The sequence below is a fragment of the Gracilinanus agilis genome, chromosome 4 (genome assembly GCF_016433145.1).
Source record: "Gracilinanus agilis isolate LMUSP501 chromosome 4, AgileGrace, whole genome shotgun sequence".
Taxonomy (NCBI): domain Eukaryota; kingdom Metazoa; phylum Chordata; class Mammalia; order Didelphimorphia; family Didelphidae; genus Gracilinanus; species Gracilinanus agilis.
Window position 1 is genome coordinate 159343712 of NC_058133.1, and position 12312 is coordinate 159356023.

The 12312-nt window shown below is 37.1% G+C and overlaps 1 protein-coding gene across 1 annotated transcript in view; it reads left to right on the forward strand.

Annotated features, from left to right (window-relative positions):
- The window catches only part of GALNT2 (polypeptide N-acetylgalactosaminyltransferase 2), a 266740-nt gene extending 254665 nt beyond the window's left edge, over positions 1–12075 (forward strand). The window contains exons 15-16 of the mRNA XM_044674552.1: positions 1227–1346; positions 10277–12075. Coding sequence (XP_044530487.1) covers positions 1227–1346; positions 10277–10432 — 276 coding nt within the window. The 3' untranslated portion in view covers positions 10433–12075. The remainder of the gene's footprint in view (positions 1–1226; positions 1347–10276) is intronic.
- Positions 12076–12312: the final 237 nt, after the last annotated feature.

Below are 12312 nucleotides of genomic sequence, written 5' to 3' on the forward strand. Positions count from 1 at the left end.
GAAGGAAGAAAAGAAGGAAGGGAGGGGGGGAGGGAAAAAAGAAAATTTAAATGACTCACTCAGGATCCCACAGCTAGTTACTGCCTAAGAAAGGATTTGTACTCAGTTTTTCCTGACTTCATATCCAGTACTCTAACCACTATGCCATGTAGCTTCCAATGAAATGACAAGAACAACACCTCCTCCCTCCAAAATTGAGGTTGAAGTAAACATCCCTCCTATTTTACTGGTAGAAAGAAAATTAAGGCTAAGAGGTTGTTATAGGATCATCATACTTTAAAGATATATGAAACCTTGGAGATCGTCCAGTTCAGGTCCTTGTTTTTTGAGAAAGGAAATGCAGACCTAGAGAAAGAAAATAATTAGCCAAGGTCACACAGTTAATAAGCTACTGACCTGAGTTCCCATTGCAAATTCTGAATGCAAATTTAGTGCTTTTTAATTTAGTGCCCCTTGTCAACATTTATTATGTGTGTGTGTGTGTGTGTGTGTGTGTGTGTGTGTGTGTATATATATATATATATATATATAAGCTTGCAAGGTAATGAGGGAAGACAGCACATAAAAGAAAGCTGAAAAGGATGGATAGACAGTGTAGGGTAATGGCAGAGAAGGCAAAGAAATCCAAACTTAGTGCAACCAAGTGGGAATTGAGGAAATGTCAATTTTCTTCCCTCTTCTTAAATAGAGGAGTTTATGGCTCCACCTGCCAACGAGAGGGGCAACAGATACAGATGAAGTGTGCATAGCAAGGCTGATTGGATCTTGCAAGACAATGAGTTTTTTTTGTTGCCTAGTCATTTCAGGTGTATCTGACTCTTCGTGACCATATGTAGGATTTTCTTGGCACAGATATTGGGATAATTTGTCGTTTCTTTCTCCAGCTCATTTTATAGATGGGGAAACCGAGGCAAGCAGGTTTAAATGTCTTGCCCAAGATCACACAGCTAGTAATAAGTGCTTGAGCCAGATTTGATTCAGGTCTTCCTGACTCCAGTCCTGGCACACACCAAAGAAGTCTAAAAGGAATGCAGCCGAGTGGGAAATGAGTTGTCTAAGGAGAGGTCACACAATAATGGCAGAGCAAAAGATTGAACTGAGGAGTCTCAAGTCTCTATTTCTGGTATTATCCCATGCTAGGATTGACCTTGGATTTCTTGTATGTCTTTTTATATTCACAAATACCGTGGCTAGGCACTTCATTTAGTTTTGTGTTTGTATTTCAGGAATGGGCCTTAACAAAGGACAAGTCAGTAAAACATATGGATTTGTGCCTTACTGTGGTGGACAGAGCTCCCGGATCCCTCATAAAACTACAGGGCTGCAGAGAAAATGACAGTAGACAGGTGGGTACAACCAAAAGAGGAGAGAGCCTGGGCTCCTTTACGAATTCAAAGCCACACTGGATGACTTCTTGATTCTGAGATATTCGATGGATAGTCATCCTCCCAGGAGTGCAGAATGTCTCCCACCACTTGTGTTCTCTTCCATTCCTCTCTCCTTTTGCCTTACAAACCTGCCAGCATTCAAAGAGAATATTTTCACTTAGCCAGAGTTTTCTTCTTTTCATCAGTGATTTTGTTTTAATGTGTTTATCCCTCCTATCCCCCCAAGTAAACTAAACTCCTTTAAGGAAGGAACACACATTATGCCTCCCTCATTCTTCACATGATCCTTGAACATAGCATCATAATCAGAGAATTTGGAAGGGACCTAGAAGCCATCTAATCCAACCATCTAGTCTCTGATTAGAAGCCATCTAATCAGCCATCCATGAGAAAATGGACTTGGCCATAATCACCCCTCTAGAGCAACCCACACCCCACCAAAGAATGCCTTCTCCAAGATATTGGACCAGCGGTCAGTTATTCAGCCCCTGCTTGAGGACACTCACCAATGAGGTACCCACTACCTTCCCAAGCTGTCTCTTACCGTTGAAGATGGCTCCAATTCCTAGGAAGTGTCTCCCAATACTGGTTCTAAATTTATGTCTACCCTCTTTGCCCGTTGCTTCTAGTTCTGCTTTTGGGGGGCCAAATTAGAACAAGTAGATTATCTCTCATCCATGTCAGCCCTTCCAGTTCTTGAAGACAAAAGTCATGCACCTCTGGGTCTCCTCTTCTCCAGCAGGCACTCAATATTTGTTGAATGACTAATTTCGTACTAATGACCACAATACAAAACTAATGCTTGACACACATAGATTTATGCTGCCTGGAAAACCTACTCATACCATAGGTGCAGGATGGAAAGACAATGTACTACTGTTCTGTTAAATCTTTGCTAAAATTTTAGAACAAAGGAGTCAAGGCAACTGTCAGGTTTCACCAGTTGGCCAAACTATGCAAGAGTAGCCTAATATAGCAAAGCCTTATTTATTTGGAATGACTCGGTGAGAGGCCAGGTGGAGTTTAGTCTGAATTACAGATGGATGGCCTTTAAAAAAATGAAATTTTATTTCAAGCATAGCATATATCCTAAACTACAATCAGCGTGGGTGCTAATAGTTAAATCGGCTAGACTCATGAAAAACTAGAATTAATCCTACAGAACCTTGCTATTTATAATACATTATTAGGAGCTATTTTTAATTTTTTTCAAAATACATGAATTAATTTTCAACTGAGAAGCTGGAGGAATATTTTATTTCTAGGGTCTTGGCATAATATTATAGATTTTAGACTATGTTTTCCCTGTTTATAAATGACATCCCAGCTGTTTCTACAGAGAGAGAGGAATTATTTACGATTTTGAAAGTATGTATGATTTCATTAGGGTAGAGAGCTCCCTAGGAAGAGCTTCCTTTCCCAATATTTTTTTTTAGTGTTTTCACTTTGGAATTTTATTTTATTTTCCTCTGTGTTCTTTGTTTTTTAACTATTTAAAAGATAAACCACATCTGGATCATTAAGATCCAAATCAGCAGGATTTGACGACATATGTTTCTTATATATTTTTCAAAAGATCAAAGAGTTTTAACTAGAAAAAACTTTAGCCATCATTCTAGTCCAACCTCCTCTTTTTATAGATGAAAAAACAAGAGACCTAAACAAAGGAACTGACTTGTGGATGGTCATACAGGTATTAAGTGACATAGCCAGGATTTAAATTGAGATTGGACCCTAAATTCATTGCTATAACTACTAAATTATGCAGTCTAGTTTAGGATATTATATGTAATAAGAGCTAACATTTATGCAACATAATTTATAGTTCATATAGTTCATATTATATACTCTTTTTCTCCCTTGTCTGACTCCTTGAATACAGCTTAGAACAGAAGTTCTTTGGTGTGACCTATTTGTCACAGATCCCTTTGGCAGCCTAGTTAAGACTATGGACCCCTTCTCAGAACAATCTTTCTTTTTTTCTTTTTTTATCCAACATCCTCATTTCATTTTATTTTATTTTAAATTTTAATGTATTTATTTAATTAACTAATTTTGGGATTTTTCCCCTATGGTTACATGATTCATGTTCATAACAATATTTCTAAATATTTTTAAAATATTAATAAAAATAAATTTCTAAATAATACATAGTATTACAAAGGAAACCAATTATATTGAAATAGGATTATTAGATTTTTCTAAACACGTTCATAGACCACAGGGTTACCATTTAATGCTTTGGAACAATTCCAGGCACCAAAAACATGTCCGTAACTTATTCTCACTGATAAACCAAGGCACTGGCTCACTCATTGGTCTTTATTATGAGGTAGAAGGGAATAGAGAAGTTATAACATGAGTATTATATCATACCATGCAATAACACGCTTAACTAATGGTTCTAGAGTGGAATTGTTCCAAAGAGCTTCCTTCCACCTCACTACCCAGTTTAGCTTTTTCACTGCCTCCCACCTCATGATTAGGTCCCTTATCCCCATAAGGACTGCCTGGGTGGCAACTAGCTATAATACATTGCTGCTGCATTCTCTGCAAGGTCAATAAATATTGATTTTTATGATGAAACTTAGTGATTTTCCCAGTGTCAGAGAGCAAGTCTGAGATATTATTATATAGATGTTACTTTCAAAGAATTGTGACCCATTGGGAAGTTTTGCCTAAAGTGGATTTTGGAAACCTTTTTTTGGGAGGTGTTTACAAGTAAGATAAAAATGGATATCTTTCTGCAATGGGCATTTCAGCCATGGTAGATAGGTGCTCGGTCCCAAATACTCTCAAGATTCCTTAAAACATCTCATATCAGGTACATATAAGGAGTACAAATGTATTAATATTGAATTTAATTTCAGGAACACCAGATTGTCAAGTTCTGCAAATATTGCTCGTATAGGTCTGGCCGTACTATTTCCTCTTTCTCCCCAACCCTGACAACTTTTGGGAAAATTCTGGCTTTTACACAGTCACCACCATCCTTCAGTAACTAAGGTTCTCAATGCTGTAATCATCCTCACCTCCTGCCACATCCTTCACATATCCAGTTAGTTAGCGAGTCTTGTCCGTCCTACATTTATAACTTCTCTTGCATTCTTCCCTTTTTCTCCACTCAGGCAGCTACCATCTCAGGTCAGTCCTTCATCATCTCTACCCTGGAGTATTTTTAAAATTATTTTTCAGTTAATAAGATCCCCCCCCCTTAAATTCCCACACACAAAAAAAATTTTTAAAGGAAAAAAAAAAGCCTTATAATCAAAATGAACAGTCTGGTAAAATGAATTCCCATATTGACCATGTCCAAAAATGTGTATCTCATTCTGCACATTTAGTCTATTACTTCTCTGCCAGGAGGTAACATTTTTCATCATTGGACCTCTGGAATCATGATTGATCATGGCACTGATCAGAATTCTTAAGTCTTCCAAGCTATATAACCTCTTATTCGGTCATCCTGCCTCAAGCTTCTCCCCTCTGCAATCTCCTCTGCACACAGCTGCCAAAGCAATATTACAAAGGCACATATGTGTCTGACCACATCATTCCCCTGATCAATAAACTCCCCTAGTTTCCTATCATCTTTAGTGTCAAATGCAAGCTTCTTTGCTTGGCATTTAAAGCCATTCACAACGGGGCTAAAACCTGCCCTTCTAGACATTTTGTACATTGCTCCCTTCACACACTCTATAGCAGCCCAGCCAAATCAACATTCTTCATGATCTTCTTGCATGACATTTCATCTCTCACATGCTTTTTCTTTTCTTTTTCTTTAAATAACCTCTACCTTCTGTCTTAGAATCAATACTATGGATTGGTTCCAAGGCAGAAGAGCAGTAAGAGCTAGGTAGGCAGTGGGGGTTAAGTGACTTGCCCAGGATCACCCAGCTAGGACATGTCTGGGGCCATATTTGAATCCAGGATTTCCTGTCTCTAGATCTGATTCTCCATCCACCAAGCCACTTAGCTCCCTCCCACCATGCCTTTCTATAAGTGATTGACTATTCCCCAAGCCAAGGATGCCCACCCTTTTCACCTCTGCTTCTTAGAATCCCTTCAAAGCTCAACCCATGTACCAACTTCTACATGAGACCTTTCCCAACAACTCCTCATTGCTAGTGCTCCTTACCGAAATTACCTCTTCTGTATTTCACACATCCATCTATGTCATTTCTTGAATAGACTATAAACTCTTTGAGGACTGGAATTATTTCATTTTTATTATTGTATCTCCAGAAGCTGGTATCTGGTTTTTACTTCTAAATATGTGCTGATTTGATGGGTGATTTGGTCTTTCTGGCCATTACACTCTTTGGGATGTTGATGGGCTCTGGTACCCTGGACAGTTACCCATAGCACTTCACAGTCCTGGATCTTAGGAAAACCAGCCATAGCTTGGCTCCTGGACAAAACTGAAAATCTCTTTCTCCCTTGGAAATAATGAAGAGAGAACAATTTGTTTCTTGATTTAGAACAGTCATAACCTTCTTTGGTTTTGTGTGTGTGTGTGTGTGTGTGTGTGTGTGTGTGTGTGTGGCAATGGGGGGCATGTATCAATGGCATTGTGTGTGTATGTATGTATATATATGTGTGTGTATATATACATATATATTATTTCACACATCCATCTATATATATTATTTCTTGTTTTTGTAGTTTTTATTTATTCTGTCAGTCTTTAACAAAATGTTTATTGCTGCATTTTTTTCAATGTATCATTGTTTTACTACCCCTGTAGTACTGGGATTTAGTTGGAAAAATAAAGCATTTACTTCTAAAAAAAAATATATATATATATATACACACACACACACACACACACACACACATTTTTTTCTGCAGTTTGTTTTTTAGCATTCTTTTTTATTTTGAATTCTAAATTCTCTCCTTTCCTCTTGTCCCTTCCCAGCCATTGACAAAGCAAGAATTTTGATCCTTATTATACATTATGTAAAGTCACGTGAAATCTCTTTCCATAGGAGCCATACTTTCATATCTTTTTTAAAAAACATGAAAATTTGGCCTCATTGGACCAGATTTTAATTAAATCAGGTTTTATCCTGGTGGTTAATATGGGGAACCTACTATGACTTGCTCACCTTTGAAAGAAGAGGCAGCATTCATCACTACCAAAAATTTCAAAGAGACTTTATGAGAAAGAAAGAGGTTTGTAGCAAAGTCAGCTCTCTGTGGTATCTGGTCGGTATCAGAAAGGATTGGTTTGGTGGTTAACACTGAAAACCAGCCTGTCGGTTGGAGAGAAAGCATCTAGACCTTTGCAAAGGTGAAAACGGGCAGCCTCGACTGTCCTATAAATAGGTCAGACCTGCAAAGGTTTGTGTTACAACATATCAGTCTGAGCTGTCAACCCACTTTCAAAGACAGATCTGTGGTGGGGCTTTTTCTTTTTTTTAAGGTTCCTTCATTTAGTTGATGTATTAGTATATGACAGGCTAATTCCCCAAGGAAGGTGGGACCAGATTCTAGCTCTCTTTAGTGAAATGAATTTGAGTCCATCTGAAATGACATAGATATCAGTGGCAGCCAGATAAAAACTTTACAGTGCAATTGGAGAGAGGGGAAAAACAAAAACAGAATGGTAAAAGTGACTGACAGCAAAATAGGATAAACTACCCCCCCCAAAAGTTACCTCTATGTCTCTTCCCTTTATTCTCTTCCTTGAACACTCCATTTGCATTATGCTGTTAGCATACTATGAATCAGGTGATAATTTTTAGACAGCAAGATATTAGTGGTTTGGGGGGGAAATCCCACTTGAAATATATAATTGGGTTTAAAACCACAGTGTCCCAAGTAAAAAATCTAATTGGTAATTTTAAAGACAAGACCTGCAAAGAGGTGAGATTTTTTTCCTCTTTTGTGTTCCTTGCCCTGTTTTGTATCTTCTTCCTGCCTGGTTCACTTGTTCTTTGAGACTGAAACTCTTAGTAAATTTTATCTTGAATCCTGTGGTTTCTTGCCAGTTGGGGTATTTAGTTTCAGAGCACGTCTCTGACTGCACATGTGTGGTGTGCGCATTTTCAGAGTGAAAAAAGGGAGGAGACAAGAGTGAGAAATGTTAATTCCACAATACAAAAAGGATTGGGGGGAAGGAGAAAATTGTACATTTAGGAACTTTAGAGTACATAGTGTAAAAAATTAATTAGAACCACAGACTACAACCCTAATGATAAAAGGCTTTTGCTATGTGTTAATTTTTTTTTTCTTTGAATGAGGCAGACACTAATTGGAGAAAATAATTGGTGATATTTATTTTCTATAACCTACTAAATAGTTGTGGGGTGTTAAGACCCCCCTGGAGGCTAGTTTTTAGAATAAGGACATGTCCAGGTAAGGAAAGCATACTATAGATTTCAATAGAGAATATTGTTCCTGAGAAGGGAGACTACTTAGCAGAATGACCTTCCCTATCCTTTACTATTCAGTCCATGAACAAATAGCTGTTCAGTGTCTTCTGAGAGGTCAGCGCTATGCCTACTCTTAAGTAACATAGATTCCTGGGTAGGTGAAAAGGTCTGAGTCCTCTCTAAGCCAGTCTGTTTTACTAGAATAATATATAACATTATTAATGCATAAATTATTTAATAATTTAACATATTGAAATATTCTATTTTAAATTTATCATTCTAATTTATTTAATATTTTAATATTTAATTTAATAAAATTTTGTTTAATTTATTCTTTAAATGTTTTGATTTGTTGATTGATTAAAATAATTTAATAATAATAATAATTAATACATAGTTACTTAAGTGGTATGATCTGAGGGGCAACCAGAAAGGCCCTCTGTCCCTCCCTCAATGTTGTTGGAACTTTTACCACTAGCCATTCATTCCTTTGTGTCAGTCATCCTCCCTAAGCTTTCTGATTTAAAATGCAAATATCCCTTACACAGCCAACCCATCAATTTATTCAGGCTAAAGTATTAAGCACCTAATCAGTTGCTTTCCTTTCTGACTCGAGTGACCAATGAGAGAAGGGGCGAGAGGCAGCATTAGAATAATGGGTCCCTGTAGGGAGACGGGATATTAAAAGGGAGGGAAAGGGCAGATGGGAAAGGTAGCAGAGGTTAACTAGCCCATCACTTTGTCCACAGATTGTGAGAGGAGATTATAAACTGAGAAAGGCTGAGTGAAAGCAGGAGTTTCCTTTATGAAGCCGTCAGGCGACTGACCATTTCATTTTCTTCCTTTTAAAATGATTATTATGATGTTGTTGTTGTCGTCATTAGGCCTCCAAGTCTATTCCTCTCCCCTGTGAGCTCCTTCACAGTAAAGATTTACAGAAGAGGAGGTGGGGGACAGTTCAGCTAGATCCACCATTTCTGACAAAATATGCAATATTCTACCACCTTTACCAAGGAAAGAGGGAGAGGCATCCTCTCTTTTCTTCCTTGGGGCCAAGTGTAATCATTAACTTGCCCATTATATTATATAATAGTTATAATATTATATAGCATTATATCACATTAATAGAATTTATAATATTTAAAAATCATATATTTTATAATTGCCTGCTATATTATGATTATGTTATATGTTACTGACATGTAACAATAGAATTTCTATGTAAATTCATTATATAATATTATATGATTGCTGACTATAATTATATTATACAATAGTTTTTTACTATCTACCATGAATAGAATTTATAATATTTAAATCCATTATATAATATTAATTAATTGCTTTTAAAATTATATTATATAATAGTTGCATGATATATGACAATAGAATTTATATTATATAAATTCATTAGGTATTACAGAATTGCCTAATATATTATTATATTATAATTAGTTATGTGACATATTCCATGAATTGAATTTATATGTAAATTCATTATATAATGCTTTATACTTTCTTATTATAAATGTCATATAAAAGTTATGATATTACATAGAATTTACAATGTGTAAATTCATCACATAATATATAATTGCCTATTATATATAATAGTTATATGTAAATATATAATAGTTATACGATATGTACAATGAATAGAATTTATAACATAAATTCATTGTATAATATTACATAATTACTTATTATGTTATATGATGGTTATGACATAGAATTTACAATATGTAAATTAATCATATAACATGTAATTGCCTATTATATTATAAATATGTTATATAATAGTTATGACATTATTTAGAATTTATAATGTGTAAATTTATCACATTATATACTTACCTATTATAATTATATAATAGTTATATGACATTATATACCATGGATAGAATTTATAATATATAAATTCATTATATAATCTTTTGTGTAATTGTCTATTATGTTGGCATTTTAATTGCCAACTTCATTTTGAATATCCTTTCTGTTTATGGAGTTATAGTTATTGCATATTGTTTTTTTCTTGGTTTTACTTAGTTCTTATGCCTTCTCTTTCCTTCTAAATTCTTTTTTCTTAGGGCACAGTACCCTTTCTATTCACGGACCCCATTTTGTTAAGCCATTCCCCAAGTAGATGGACTCCTATTTTGTTTCCAATTTTTTGCTACCACAAAAAGTTCCTGTGAAAGAAAGGGATGTTTTTGCCCCCCCCCTTTTTTTTAATATCCACGTTAGCTCAATGCCTAGCACTCCAAAAATGTCTAATAAGCATTTGCTGACTCTCTTACTTAGGAGTTAGCTTATATGGGATCCTTCTTTCTGGCTCTGTCCTCCTTGGGAGGGAGAGTCTAGCAGTAGAATCTCTGGATCAAAGGGTTTGGATTGGATGCTTTTGTCCCTCAGGGGCATTTTCTGATGAAAAAAAAAAGAAGAGCTTTCTCAAAGCATTTCTCTTTTCTTTTTCACTAATGTGTTTATAATTTTCCCTTCCCCTTTTTGCAGAAATGGGAGCAAATTGAGAGCAATTCTAAATTGAGGCACGTTGGCAGCAATTTGTGTCTGGACAGCCGCAACGCCAAAAATGGGGGCCTGAGTGTGGAAGTCTGCAGCCCATCCTTATCGCAACAGTGGAAGTTCACACTCAACCTGCAGCAGTAGAAGGGCTGAGGAAAACCAACCCAACACCCAGGGAACGCCGCCGTCATGTTTCCTACACATCGGGCAGAGTTTTGAAGATCGCATTACAGATTATATTTCTTAAACTTTCCACAGAACTATATACCTCAGTATTCCATCATGGTCTGCAAATAGGAGAACTCCATCAGCAAGGCACAGGGGAGCTGTGTGGACAAGGGGAAGAGGGAAAATGCTGCTTTCCTTATCTCACCAAACACCGGTGCAGCCGTGCTCCCTCTTCTCTGCGAGCCCTTCTTCCCATTTCTTTCCCTCTCCCCCTTAGCACTCGCACAAACAGTCGATTAACATCCCTAGCAACAACTGACATACTGTAGGAAAAATGGATCTAAACACATACAGGTTGGGGAATAAGGGAGGGAGAAAGGGGTGTAGTTAACTTTCTCACTGAGAAGATCATTTTTAAAGCTCCATTTTTTTTCCCCCATAGAAAGCATCATTTACGGTTTCTGAAAACTGAACTGTCATTTTGAAGGTTTATGGGGTTGTTTTTTTTTCCCTTCCCCTTCACCTCCCTCCCCAGCCCTCTTCCAGTCCTGAATCCCATACTCCCATATAATGTACTTGCTATATTTGATTATGAACTTTTCTATGATGGGACACTAAATATAAATATATATTAAAAAATATGGTCAGTTCCCAAATGGTTTATATGGGTCATCATCATCACCATCACCATCATCATCCTGTCAATTCTCCAGAAAGCTGTTCACACACGTGAAAAGAAGAAAAGGAGCTTGAACCCAGTTATGAAATGGAGCTCTGTTCTGACAGAGGGAGAGAGCCTCACCTGCCTCCTGGGGGTCTTCCCATGAGTGGGTGCTTCTTGGCCAGCCGAGGACACAAGAGGCAACGGAAGAGGAAAGGGAAGCATCATTCAGGGCCAAGACCCAATCCCTCTTCATCCCAGCAGCATCTGTGTCTGGCATTTACTTTGGGTTTGCTGCTGTGACTTGGAATTCACTCTTGTGTGCTGTCAGTATCTGTAAACCTATATCAGTTACTTGTATTGAAGAATATTGCTTTTGGTCTTTTAAATTAAATTTCTTTTCTTTAAAAAATAAAAAATAAAAACAACCCCACAGCTCCCCATATGAGTAATGGCACAACTTGCCATAGTCCTTTGACAGGTGCAGACAAATTGTGTTACATTGTGTAGCTGTCACAATACCAGCATTGGTCTAATTATTACTGGAGCCCATAAGACTAGGGCTTTCGAAATTAATTGAGCTGCCAGCTGAATGTTTGGGATTAGTGGTTGTGGCCCGAAAACAAATCCAGTTTACAGATTTGGTTTAATTGGTGTCCTGAAATGTGAGTGGCACCCTCATGGTTAAAGCGGGTCCTGGATTGCAACCTGCCTTCTCCCCGGTACCATTTTTGAAGTCCTTATATTGGAATACATCACATCTTTTCTTCCTCTTCTCTAAATGACTGCATTGGTGAGCTTTGAGTAAAGAAAGAAAATGAATGGAAAATCAATGCCAGAAAACTTAATGTAATGAATTGGTGTACAAGAGGAGAGCCTTTTGGTTTAGGAAGACGATTTCTATTTAAACCATGGAATGATTATAACCGATAGTAAGGAACGTGTGTGTGTGTGTGTGTGTGTGTGTGTGTGTGTGAGAGAGAGAGAGAGAGAGAGAGAGAGAGAGAGAGAGAGAGAGAGAGAGAGAGAATGTGTGTGTATATGTGGAAAAATGCCTGGGCAGTTACCTTAAGAGAAAAAATATCCATCATGTTTGTGCTGTAGATTTCTTCTCTAGGAGCTTTGTCATTGTAATGATATGGATCCCAATGGGCTAAGCCCGTGTAATCATTGGGTCCTTGGTCCCAGACTTAGA